The sequence below is a fragment of the Scyliorhinus canicula genome, chromosome 6 (assembly GCF_902713615.1).
Source record: "Scyliorhinus canicula chromosome 6, sScyCan1.1, whole genome shotgun sequence".
Lineage (NCBI taxonomy): Eukaryota > Metazoa > Chordata > Chondrichthyes > Carcharhiniformes > Scyliorhinidae > Scyliorhinus > Scyliorhinus canicula.
In genome coordinates this window covers 117,245,971-117,260,000 of record NC_052151.1, presented here as the reverse complement: position 1 = coordinate 117,260,000, position 14,030 = coordinate 117,245,971, and the positions used below count along the sequence as shown (strand labels likewise).

Sequence of the window (14,030 nt, the reverse complement as noted above, 5' to 3'; positions counted from 1 at the left end):
AAAATTGCCCCTTAATTGGGAAAAAAATGAATTGGGTACTCTAATTTGATAAAGAAAGAAAACATTCAACGAGGTTGCCTCAACTGCTTCTCTGGGCGAGGAATTTCACTGATTCACGACCCTGTGGGTGAAGAAGTTCCTGCTCAACTTGGTCCTAAATCTGCTGTGCCTTATTTTGAGGCTTTGCCTCCAAGTTTTAGTTTCACCCTAGTTTTAGTTTCACCTGCCAATGGACACCAGCTCACTGCTTCTATCTTATCTATTCCCTTCATAATTTTACATGTTTCTATAAAATTCCCCCCTCGTTTAATTCAGTGTGTATAGTCTCTCCTCATGAGCCAATCCTTTGAACTCAAGAATCAACTGAGTTCCATAGAACATACAGTGCAGAAGGAGGCCATTTGCGCCCCCCCCCCCCCGAGTCTGCACCGACCCACTTAAGCCCTCACTTCCACCCAAACCCTGTACCCCAATAACCCCTCCTAACCGTTTTGGTTACTAAGGGCAATTTATCATGGCCAATCCACCTAACCTACATGCCTTTGGACTGTGGGAGGAAACTGGAGCACCCAGAGGAAACTCACGCAGAATGTGCAGACTCCGCACAGACAGTGACCCATCGTGGAATTGAACCTGGGACCCTGGCGCTGTGAAGCCGCAGTGCTAATCACTTGTGCTATGGTGCTGCCCAGTGAATCTCCTCTGCATCCCCCCCCCAGTGCCAGTACATCCGTACTCAATTAAGGAGACGAAAACTGTACACAGTACTCCAGGTGTGGCCTCGCCAGCACCCTATACAGCTGCAACATAACCTCTCTGTTTTTAAACTCCATCCCTCTAGCAATGAAGGATAAAAGTCCATTTGCCTTCCTAATGACCTGCTGCACCTGCAAACCAACTATTTGCGATTCATGCACAAGGACACCCAGGTCCCTCTGCACAGCAGCTTGCTGCAGTTTTTTACCATTTAAATAATCCATTTTGCTCCTCTTCCTACGAAAATGGATGACCTCACATTTACCAACATTGTACTCCATCGGCCAGACTCTTGCCCACTCACTCAAACTATCTGTATCCCTCCACAGACTTTCCATGTCCTCTGGACAATTGCTCTACCACTCATCTGAATGTAATCTGCGAACTTTGACACATTACAATTGGTTCCCAACTCCAAACCATCTCATCATCAATGTAAATTGTAAGCAATTGCAGTCCCATCACTGATCCCTGAGGCACACCACTAGCCACTGATTGCCAACCAGAAAACGCCCATTCATCCCCACTCGTTGCTTTCTGTTAGTTGGAGAATTATCCACCAAAGATGGTTAGTTAGTAAAAAATGAAAAGTAACCCTTGTCACGTATTTATTTGTTTTGCGATACACCATCATTCTTTCATTTTGAGGTCTAAAGTTTTTCTTTTGGGTGATGCATGTAAACAAACTGAACTGGTAACTACCTGATGGCTAAATGAGTAAATGCACCAGCACAGAGGCACTAGTTCAATCTCTACCCTGTACAGAACTAGCTGGTCACCAGGCTGTCTGCCATATAGCTTCAAGCCTTGTACAAATCCTCCTTCTTTGGGGGACATGATGCAGGCCCTCAAACCTGTGAAACCAAAGTTTAGCATGACCCTAAAACTTGGAAATCCTTAACAAAAGCAGTACCAGAAACAGAATTCATAGCTTTGAAGTGAGTGAATATCTCTCCTTTTAAATGTAGTAGTCAAACTTGAAGAACCTAACCATCGATGTCACATTTTTCAACAATGGGGTCATCGCTCAGTCTGCCCTCACCAGACGCCCCTAATATTTCACTGGGATCATTAAGTGTAACCAACAAAGTCGGCTATTAGGCCCCTGATATTTCTGCAAGTTCTCTGAAAGGTCTTTCTTCCCATTCCTTTGCCCTTTCCCCATGTCTTATGATTTTTAAATAAAAGAACATCATGGGATGCGGCAGCTGAAGCGATAGTGGAAGTGTCCATATTTTAACAATAAAAAAATTAGATCCGTACCCCTCTTATTCAGAACAGTTTCTCTTTTCCTCATCAAAAATAACTCCCATTCATTAATCTTCTCTTAACCTTCCAGTGTAGGGATCAAGTTTCTGGAGAACAGTTGAGAGGTAGCTTGGGCTGTATCTTGTGCCTTTTTTTAATCCTCCATTTCTTCCATCCTGCTCCTACCCTTTTCCAGGGTGTTAATGCTAAATCCACCCTCTGGTGATAACTAATCCAGCATATTACACAGTGGGAACCTGGAACAAGTCTAAAGGTGAAGAAAAACGGGCATCTGGCCCTCTGCTCCGTACCCCAGCATCATACATGCAGGAGCAAGTATACTGCCAGTTCTGCCCTATTCAGCATTTTATGCCAGACGTTTATCATTGTATAAAGCTGTTGTTTGATATTTTTAACTTATCATTTCACCAATTTAAATTTATCATTCTAGCCTACTTTTCTGTCTGTTCAGTGGTGTCATGTCTGAGTACAATGCCAAATGATGCCTTTACCACTTGGTGAAAGAAGAAGCGTTGATTACATTTCTCACCCTAAGACTTGAAGTTTACATTTGGACTCAGTTTAATGTTTTTTTTAAAAAACAGATGATTCCAGTAAAGCGGACGTTAAAGAACCGTATGATGCAGAAATTAGTAACTTGTAAGTATCTTATTGTACCTCTCTTTGAACACTGTATTGTGGGAACTAAGTTTCTACATTAAAAGTGCTCTTGTTATAATGATCAATGGGCTACTTGGCATGATTTTGAGTATTCAACCAGACTGAACAAGAGAAATAATTAAATTCAAGCTGTTCTTTTACCGGAGTGGAAAATTAGCTTTTAAGATTTAATCTGATTCATTCTGTTCAGACATGAAAATATAACTGTTTCGATAAAGGGTTTTTGTGCTTGCTCTAGGAAAACAAGTGAGGCATTTTGGGTTGCCCACTTCAATTTTGTTGGAAGTATATTGCCCCCTTTTCCCTTGCACCTCCAACACACCATTGGTAAAGGCTATATAAATGATTCATGCATGTTCATTTGCTGGTCTGTTGTACAAGTGACCATTGTAGGAGTGCTGCAATTTGCTTGAACACTAATAACTATGATAGCTCAACTTTAAAGGGTCACGTAGTACGATATTCTGAAGTATGTCCAAACAACAGCCTGCTCTGGATCTGGTCCCAAATACATAGTCAGTGTACCTGCTAAATTCTCCCCACTAAACCCCAAAAAACTCAATGACAGCACAAGACGTCATCTGGCCCATTGCGCTTGTGCCAACTCTTATTTGTGCTTCGTAGGAACAATGGGATAGGAATAAATCATTTAGATCCTTGAGCCTGTTCAGTGGGACCGTAGTTGATATGTGACCTAACACCATATACCTGGCATTGCACCATATCTCAATATATTTAGTTAATATTGTTGAAGTTGGCAGAACTGATTGAGGAAGTGATTTTAAAAAGCATGCAGGTTTCTGGGCTTTTATGTATAGAGGCATAAATGCATACAAGCAAAAGTCATGGTGAACTTTATAAAATGTGGCATTTTCACCCTCTGCTCAAGCATATGAACAGTAAACGTATAGTAAGAAGTCTTTCAACAAGTCTAACAGGTTTGTTACAAACACTAGCTTTCGGAGCACTGCTCCTTAGGTGAATTCCTCATTCACCTGAGGAAGGACCAGTGCTCCGAAAGCTAGTGTTTGTAACAAACCTGTTGGACTTTAACCTGGTGTTGTAAGACTTCTTACTGTGCTCATCCAGTCCAACGCCGGCATCTCCACATCACAGTAAACGTATAGTAAGAGATGGGGTAGGTTGTATTAGCGACAATAAAGGTAATGTACACTTAGAGGCACAGTGTTTACCAAGAAGCTGACAAAATATCAGAAGCGGTGATATTAAGAGAGGAAGGATGAGGTAAAAAGTTATGGGCGGGATGTATTGGAAAGCCCGGCTTTGAATTAGAATTTAGAACAGTACAGCACAGAACAGGCCCTTCGGCCCTCGATGTTGTGCCGAGCAATGATCACCCTACTCAAACTCACGTATCCACCCTATACCTGTAACCCAACAACTCCCCCTTAACCTTACTTTTTAGGACACTACGGGCAATTTAGAATGGCCAATCCACCTAACCCGCACATCTTTGGACTGTGGGAGGAAACCGGAGCACCCGGAGGAAACCCACGCACACACGGGGAGGACGTGCAGACTCCGCACAGACAGTGACCCAGCCGGGAACCGAACCTGGGACCCTGGAGCTGTGAAGCATTGATGCTAACCACTATGCTACCGTGCTGCCCATTGCTTGGTGAATAAGTCACCTGGTCCAGATGGCTTGCATCCAGGTTGCTAAAAGAAGTATGGATGGTGATAGCGGAGGACTTTGCATTATCATCCCTCAAACTGGCCTGTAGTTTCATGCTTTCTATCTCCTTTTTTTAAATAAAATGCTTACTTCAACGATTTTTCAATCTAATTGGACCTTCCTGGAATCTATGAATTCTGGAAAACTAAAACCAATAGATCAACTCTCTCCTTAGCCACTTTCATGAAGTCAATCAGGACCCAGGCATGTCCAACAACTTGAGCATCACTTCCCTGGTGCTTTCTTCCTCCCTCCCAATTCTTCATTTACAACTGTTTCTTGGCTGTGGCTTGTATCCTCTGTAGTGAAGACTGATGCAATATACCTATTCAGTTCATCTGCCATCTCTTTATTTTCTTCCATTAACTGCCCAGATTCACTTTCTATTGGACCTTCTTGGTGATTATTCAGAAGAGCCCAGGAATAACATCCTTTCTCAGATAAGGACACCAAAACAGCATGCAATACTACAGGTGTGGCCTCACCAAAGCCTACACAATTGCTATAAACATCCCTGTGCTTTAATCCTCTCGCTTATGAAGGCTAGCATACAATTTGTCTTCTTTACTGCCTGCTGTATTTGTGTACTTGATGCATGAGTACACCAAGTATCCACCTCTCTCCTTTTACACCCATTCACATAATCTGCCTTTTGGAAATGGATAATCTCGCATTTATCCACATTATACTACATATGCCCACTCACCTTATCCAAACCCAGCTGAAGCATCTCTGCATCCTCCTCACAGTTCACCCTCCCACCCAACTTTGTATGATCTGCAAATTTGAAGGTACTATATTTAGTTCCCTCGTCCAAATCCTTAATATATAACAGTTGGAGTTCTAGCATAGGTACCCCACTAGTCACTGCCTGCCAATTGGAAAAAGACCCATTTATTCCAACTTTGTCCTTTCTGTCTGCTAACCAGCTTTCTATCCATCGCAAGACACTACCCGCAATCCCATGTGCTTTAACTTTACATAGTTATAGGATCAATCCTCACTTAACTTTTCTTTTTTAATTATCCATGTTTACTATTTGTCTTTATAGTTCTAGCCAGCTTTCTCTCATGCTCTAAATTTTTCCTCCTTATTAATTTCTTCCTCCTTATTAATCTTTATCATTCCTTGCTGTTTTTTAATATCTGTCCCATTCTCTGACCCACAACCCACCTTTACACAACTATATGCTTTTTCTTGACGTTTGATATATTTTTAGTTACCCACGGGTGATCCTTCCTTTGGAATTTTTATTTCTCTGACTGTTTCTATTCTGTATATCCCTTAAATAAGAAGACCAAAACTGTACACAATACTCTAGATGTAATCTCACCAATACCCTATACAACTGTAGCGAAACCTCTCTACTTTTAAAGTCCAATACCTTTGCAATAAATAGCAACATTCCATTTGCTTTCTTATTCACTTGATATGCTTGCATGCTAACTTTTTGTCATTCATGTACCACGACACCTAGATCCCTTTGTATCTCAGTTCTGCAGTCTCTCCCCATTTAAATAATATCCGCTTGGTAGGAATAACAAAATAGCATAAGTTCACAATTTCCCACATGATAATTCATCGGCCAGATCTTTGCCCTCTCACTTAAACCTATCTATATCCCTTTGCAGATGCTTTGTGTCCTCTTCACAACTTACTTTCCTATATACCTTTGTGTCATCAGCATACATGATGTGGAGATGCCGGCGTTGGACTGGGGTGAGCACAGTAACAAGTCTTGCAACACAAGGTTAAAGTCCAACAGGTTTGTTTCAAATCACTAGCTTTCGGAGCACCTGAGGAAGGAGCTGTGCTTTGAAAGCTAGTGATTCAAAACAAACCTGTTGGTCTTGAACCTAGTGTTGTAAGATCAGCAAATATGGTAGACATGCAATCAATCCTATAATCAGTGTCATTAATATGGATTGTAAATAGATGAAGCTCCAAGAGTCTTCCCTATGGCATTTGCATCTTACTTGCATCTTGCCAACCTGAGATGTAATGAGCACAAAGATAAGGAAATTATGTTGAATATTTCTAAAGCACTCGTTGGCCACAACTAGAATATTGTGTCCAATTTGTGTCACATGTTAGGAAGAAGTGAGGGTTTGATGAAGGGTTTTGACCTTCAGGTTAAAATGGTAGAAAAGTTGTGATTGGTTCCCTTGGAGCAAAGGAGATGGAGGGTAAATTTGATTAGAGGTGGACAAGATTTACAGGTTAAGATAGAAAAGGAAAAGCTGTTTCTATTAGCTGATGGGTCAAGGACTAGGGGACTGAGATTTAAGGTCTTGGGCAGGGATGCCGTGCGGATGTGAAGAAGTTGTGTTTTTGCAGCGAACCGTGGTAAACTGGAACTCTGTGCCTTGGGATATTGAAAGCAGTGACAAATGATTTTAAAAGGAGTTTGGATGGGCACAAATATACATGGTTAGAGCTGGGGAATAGGACTGGCACAATAGCTCTACATGAGCTGTCATGACCTCAATGGGCTGAATTGCTCCCTTTCTGTGCCTTAATGAGTGACTCAACTCCAGTTGAGATCAAACTAGTGTTGTGTACAATTCTGGACACCGAACCTTTAGAATGAATGCAGAAAAAATTTGCGTGAATTGTTCTGGAGATGTGGGACTGCAGTTAAGTGAACAGATTGGAGAAGCTTCGTTGTACCTGAGATTTGGTATAGGTGCTCACTGGTTTAGCTCACTGGGCTAAATCGCTGGCTTTTAAAGCCGGCCAGCAGCACGGTTCGATTCCCATACCAGCCTCCCCAGACAGGCGCCGGAATGTGGCGACTAGGGGCTTTTCACAGTAACTTCATTGAAGCCTACTCGTGACAATAAGCGATTTTCATTTTTTTTCAAATCATGAGGGTTTTGGACAGTGGATGGAAAAATTCTTCTTGGTGGAATGATTGAGAAACAGAGGACACTCATTGTGTGCCGATCAACGGAAGAGCCAAAGACAGCATGAGGAAAATCTTTTTGCAGCCAGTGATTAGGATCTGGAATGCATTCCCTGAGTGATGGAGATAGATTAAATTGTGACTTACAAGGGGAGCTAAATTAGCACCTGAACACAAAATTGGATGGCCACAAGGAAAGGGCTGAGAAAGGGGACTAACTTGTAGAGTGTCAGCATGGGAACATTGAGCCAAATTATTGCTTCTGTGCTGTATAACCATTCTGATTCTCTGACTGCCATGCTATCCAATTGCTCCATCATAAATACTAACACAAAGCAAATAATCAACCTTGTTTTCATTTTCAAAGCCAATTATCAGTTTAGGCCCACACTGTTCCAGATCACCCTCTTTCCTAACATTGTAAACAAAATGGTGTTGATTTTTGACATCGCTTGCAGGCTTATTTTCATAGTGCCGTTTTGCTGATATTTGCTCTTTATGTATCTTCAATTGCTAGACTAATCTGTGTTTTTGGAAATGTTTTCTTAACCTTATGTGTGCATTGCCTCTTTAGTTCATGCTTTTTGGTGGAACTGTTGTCAGGCTTAAACTGGTTCCGTATCACATTCTACATCACTGTTTTTAACACCTCCCATTGTTTTACCCAGTAACAGATTTTCCCAGTTTATTGCGGATAGTCTGCCTCATCACATGAGGTTGGCTCACCTAACCTAAATCTAGATTCACGGTTGTTTTGTGCTTCTCATTTCGTGCACTCGGTAAATGTTCATGCACCATTCGACTTTTAACTAAATCTGGCGAAGTCAATTATGGTCGCCCCTTGTTAAGTCTCATTGGCCCGTAACTTCCTAGCTCTCCAGTGTTGGATTTGGGTATACCCCAATGATGCACTGAGGAATCCCCCTCCGAGGTTTCCAGGTAAAGGTTTAGCCAGTAATTGTCCAGAAGCGCTAACTTCCCTTGGACAATTGCACTTTGCTGGTAACCATCTAACAATTTATGGTTCTACCAGTGTTGCACCAATAGTTAATTTGATACGAATTAGGAGGAAATTACACATTTCTAACTATATAACTATTTTAACCATCTAGACAGAGCCAAGCGGACCCATTTAAGGGGCAAGTGCTGGATGGATCCTTTGACATTCATCCAACAGTATATAGTTCTTTGTAAATACATAGTTAATAGTTGATTGCTGGTGGTCATCTGGAGTCCCCTTTACTATATTGATGACTGGGGGGAAACATCAGCATGCCATTATAGAGCAGAAAAGACATGCATTCTGATTCTAATCAATCAAAAGATTGGGTGCAATGCCTAGAGTACACAACGGAAGAGGTGCAGAAATTGGAGTAATATCCATTGTCGAGATTGGACGAGGGAAGTGTTTTAGATGTGGGGGAAAGCATACCCTGGAGAAGTGTTTCTGGTGTAGTAGAAGAGGTCACTTAAGGCTTAGATGTAAGAACAAACGGCCTGCTCAGTTGTGGAAGAAGGCGGAAGTCTGCGTTGGTCCAGAGATTGGGAGAGTGCCTGTCGTCCGAGCAGAATGTGTTAATGTTAAACTACATTGAAGAGGGCAAAGTGGCCCCAATAACTGTGGTATTGCTAGTGAATGAACCTCACTAAAAATGGAGATGGACACCTGGACTTCAACAGTCATGGGGAGTAATTGTTAACTTTGAAGCTGGAGAGAGAGCAATGGAGGATGCATTTGCAGTAGTCTATTTGGGCTTCACAAGCCTTTTGATAAGGTCCCACATGGGAGACTGATAGCGAAGGTAAGAGCCCATGGTATCTAAGGAAACTGGATCCAAGGAAATTGGCTGAGTGGCAGGAAGCAGAGGGTGATAGTCGAGGGGTGTTTTTCTGACTGGAAGTCTGTGCCCAGTAGGGTCCTGCGGGGATCAGTGTTGGGGCTCTTGTTGCCTGTGGTTTAAATAAATATTTAGACATTAATGTAGGAAGGTTGATCAGTAAGTTTGTGGATGATATGAAAATTGGTGAGGTGGTAACTAGTGAGGAGGATATAGATGGGCTGGTCAGTGGCAACTGGAATTTAATCCGGATAAGTATGAGGTGATACACTTGGGCAGGACAAACATGGTAAGGGAATACATGATAAATGACAGGATCCTGGGAAGCACCAAGGATCAGAGGGACCTTGGTGTGGATGTACACTGGTCCCTTAAGGTAGCAGAGTAGTTGGATACAGTGATTAAGAAGGCATACGGTATACTTGCCTTTAGCCGAAGCTTGGAGTTAAGAACAGCTAGAGTATTGTGTGTAGTTCTGGAATCCACATTCTAGGAGAGATGTGATAGCATTGGAAAGGGTGCAGAGGAGATTTACCAGGATGTTGCCTGGTCTGGAGAGTTTTAACTATGAAAGGAGATTGCATAGATTGGGGCCATTTTCCTTGCAGCAGAGGAGACTGAGGGGGAGGGTTAGATATGATTAAAATGTGGGGTATAGATAAAGTAGACGAGAAGAAACATTTCCCCTTGATGAAGGGATCAATGACCAAGAGGCAGGAGATGTGAGGTAAAGGTTTCTTCTAGAGGGTGGTGGGAGTCTGGAACTCGCTGCCTGAAAATGTGGTGGAGGCAGAGATCCTCATAACATTAAGAAAGTATTTAGATGTGCACTTGCGTTACCAAGGCTATGGGCCAATGCTGGAAAATTGGATTGGAATACTTGGGTTGTTTTTGACCGGTGCAACACAGTGGGCCAAAGGGCCTTTTCTGTGCTATAGACCTCTGACTCGTGTACGGAGAAACTAGTCCAATTGTGGCGACTCCCGTGGAGAGTCCCACAACCAGTGGTATCGAGTTTATACCAACGATAAAGGAAATCCCCTGATGGACTGTATTTTTAATAATTGTATCACTCTGTAATGAGGGATCTTGAAGGGAGAAGGATGTTGAAGCGAGACCACTTTAAGAGATGAGTGCTGGTTGAGCCATGTGACCCAGTCATCAATATGACGGGAGTGCACATAGCCTAAAAGAGAGAGCGGGCTTTTGTCCTCAGTTCTTGGATTTGGAAGTGGTGAAAATAAGACCTGTATCGCAATGCTCTTCGTATGGTTCTTGTTTGTAAATACACCATTGATTATTGATTAGTGATCGTCTGGCGCTCCTCCCCTCCAACCCCTGATGTCCTGTTCACTCTTTGCCCTCCGTCATGCTCCCAACCATTCACTTTCCTTCTCCCTGGCCTGTCAATTACACTGGCCCCTTAAACCTACCTGCTTTCCAGCAATCAGTGTTGCCAAAGAAAAAGCGTATAGTCTCCCTGATCTCAGGGGCTCCAGCCAGCCAAGGTTTGAATGCGGTTTTCCAGAGCAGGTCAGTGCACTTTAAACTCTTGTAATTCCAGCAGGTTATCACTTTACAGTTTACGAGTAGGAAGTATAATCGATCGTGAGCATGAGAACTTTTCTGACATGAGCTACTCTGCTTATCTCAATATATTTGAAAATTAAAATCCTCCACTAATGCCATTTTATCTTTGCTGCATGCTTGTCTAATCTCTGTATTTATGCATTCCACCGCATCACAGCTGCTACCAGGTTTATAAACAACTCTTAATTGTTTATAAACCTGGTACAGTAGCAGCTGTCTTAAATTACTTTCTAGTTAAGTCTGCCCGTGGAAGTCTCCATTCCCTGCTTCCCTTCCGTTTATACACTTGGTCCTGTTTACGAAGGGCATTATCTTTCACTCTAAATTATCAAATTAGCTACAGCTGCCAGGGTATATTTTCCTCCACCCTCTTTGTGTAGCTTCCTGGTGCCAAGGTCAATATTCTGCCTGAACTTCTGACCGTCTTTATCCGTATCTTCTTTGGTAGGAAGCGTTAAGCCTGATGGATAGGGTCCATTTCTGTAGATCCTCATCTATCCCATCAGATATTCTGGTCACGCTGACCCCATTCTGTTCCTGCACCTCCTGAAGTGTGACTGAGATCTGGAACAAACTATCCAGACAATTTGGGATTTTCTTGTTGTGCATTTCTCTGCTTTTTTTCCCACAGCCCTGCAAATGTTTCCCTCTAAATATTTATTTAATTCTCGAGCTGTTATTGTGACTGTTTCCACACCCTTTTGTGGCAGTACATTCCAGGTCATCACAACCCGTGTACAAAAACAAAGCGTTGGAAAATATCGTGTCTAGCATCTGTGGAGAATGAAGCAGTTAACATTTCAAGCCCATATGACTCTTCAGCTCTTTTTATTTCCAATATCCAATGTATTTTTCTTTTATAATTATGAAATTAATTTTGTAAAAAACCATGTCACTCCTGGGTTCTTTTGCCAGCTTCCTTAAATCCTTGGTTGCTGCCCACCTGCCACTACAAACGGTTTCTCCTTTTATTTAGTCCATAAGAGACCAATCTCCACTCCTTTTATAAAATAAGACATTTTATAGTTAAGGGAAAGCGGGTGGTGAAGGGCAATGTAGGCCCATTAAAAGCTGAAAATTGAGATAGTCAGCGATTAATGGGGAAATCAAGACATGTTAAACGGTTACTTTGCCTCTGTATTTCCAGTTGAAAAGCAAGATAACTTGCTGAAAGTCCTGAAAACATTAAGTCAATAAAGGACAGGAACTTAATACAATTAATGTAAGTACAGCATCAGTGGCTAGGAAATTAATGGAGCCAAAATGTAACAAATTGCCAGGACCTGACGGTTTCCACCCAAGGGTGTTAAAGGAAGTTGTGGAGCACGTTGTAGATGCCCTAACTAGTCTTTCAGAATTCTCCAGATTCAGGAGAGTAGTTTCTCTGGCTTGGAAAATTCAATGTCACTACACTTTTTAAGAAAGGTGAAAGTGCGAAACCAGGGAACTACAGACCAGTTGGCTTAACATCTGTGGTGGGGACATTGTTGGAGTCTATAATCGGGGCTGGGGTAAAATTTGGTTGATCAGGGCAAACCAGCATGAATTTGTGGAGGAAAGGTCATGCCTGGCTAATCTTATTGAATTGTTTGAAGAGGTGATTAAGGCAGTGGACAGGGAAATGTCACTGGATGTTATTTATATGGACTTCGAGAAGGCACTTGATAAAGTCCTACTATCTAAGCCCACTGAGTTGAGGGGAAATTATTGACATGGTTAGGAAATTGGTTGAGTGGTAGGTGACAGAGTGGGAACAGTGGGTAATTACTCTAATTGGCAAGATGTGACTTGTGGTGCACCACAGGTATTTGTGTTGGGGCCTCAATTATTCACATTATTCATTTATGCCTTGGACCATAGCATAGCAAGTCATATATCCAAATTTGTTGTTGATGCAAAGTTAGGTGGCATTGTGGACAGCTGAGATGACGGCATCAAATTGCAAGGAGCTATTGATGACTAGGTATATGGGCTAATTAGTGGCAGATGGAATTCGATGTAAGCAAGTGAGGTTATCCATTTAGGACCAGAAAAAGGATAAAGCAGAGTACTTTCTAAATGGAAAGAGGTTAGGTACTCGGTGGTTTCCAAAGAGAATTGGGGGTTCAAATGCCACAAACTAGTGCAGAAAGTAATCAAAATGTCTAATACATTGCTAGCATTTATATCTAGAGGATTGGAGTATAAAGACACAAGGTTATGTTGCAGCTATACTAAACCCTGGTTAGACCCCAATATGTGAGCAGTTCTGGGCATGACACCTTTGGAAGGTAATTTTGAACTTGGAAGGGAGTACTACGTAGCTTTACCAAAATGATAACCTGACCCCCATAGTCTAGGTTATGAGGAAAGATTACACTAATTAGGCCAGTTTTTGCTAGAATTTAGATGGCTAAAGGGTGATCTGATCAAAGTATTTAAGATATTAACGGAAAAGATAGGGTAGATAAAGATAAACTTTCCACTGGTTGGGGATTCTAAAACTAGGGGGCATATCTAAAAATTAGGGCCAGATCGTTCAGGGAAGATGTTTGGAAACACTTCTTCACTCAAAGGGTGGTAGAGGTTTGAAACTCTCTCCCACAAACAGCAGTTGTAAAGCAAAGATATTAAGGGATATGGACCAAAGGCAGGTCTATGGAGTTAGGCCACAGAACAGCCCATGATCTCATTAAATGGTAGGGCTGGCTTGAGGGGCTGAATGGTCTACTCCTTTACCTATGTTCCTACAACTGTTTGCAACTCGATACCAACAACACTTTTCTGGAACTTGGGGAGACTTCCAGTCTACTCTTGGTAAACTCTGAGATTGTCTCCAAATATCATTGCTTGAACTTTCCACTCATCAAAACAATCTAAGCCTTTCTTTGGCTTCCTGTTGGGCTGACTGCAGGACAGGTCTTTTATCCTAAATTCAAAGTTGCAGTCCCAAAATATAATCTAAGCATCAATTATTTTAGATAACACAACCCTCCTAAAATATTGTTTAAGCCAGGTGGCCACCTGACTTGGTGCTGGTCTCGGCATGCTTTTTCAGTGTAACTGACAACAAGGTGTCAACCTGGTGAACCTACCACATAAATCATCATACCAAACTGTGAAAGTAGCATGCTATTAATAGTTAATTCCACATAAGAGTAGATCAGGACAACACTCTGCAACCATACTACTCACTGTTGTCAATGGTAGATAATTAAACAAATAACTGTTGGGGGACCCATGAACATTCTCTTGCTCAACAGTGGTGAAGCCCAAACAAAAAGCATGCCTTGACAACCATCTTCAACTACAAGTACTGAATATATGATTCTTCGCA

General features: G+C 42.0%; 1 protein-coding gene across 6 annotated transcripts in view; it reads left to right on the top strand.

Annotated features, from left to right (window-relative positions):
• ccm2 (CCM2 scaffold protein) overlaps nt 1-14,030 on the top strand; it is a 114,765-nt gene that overhangs the window by 76,811 nt on the left and 23,924 nt on the right. For all 6 annotated transcript variants that reach the window (XM_038799966.1, XM_038799969.1, XM_038799970.1 and 3 more), the window contains one exon: nt 2,610-2,664. In XM_038799966.1, coding sequence (XP_038655894.1) covers nt 2,610-2,664 — 55 coding nt within the window. The remainder of the gene's footprint in view (nt 1-2,609; nt 2,665-14,030) is intronic.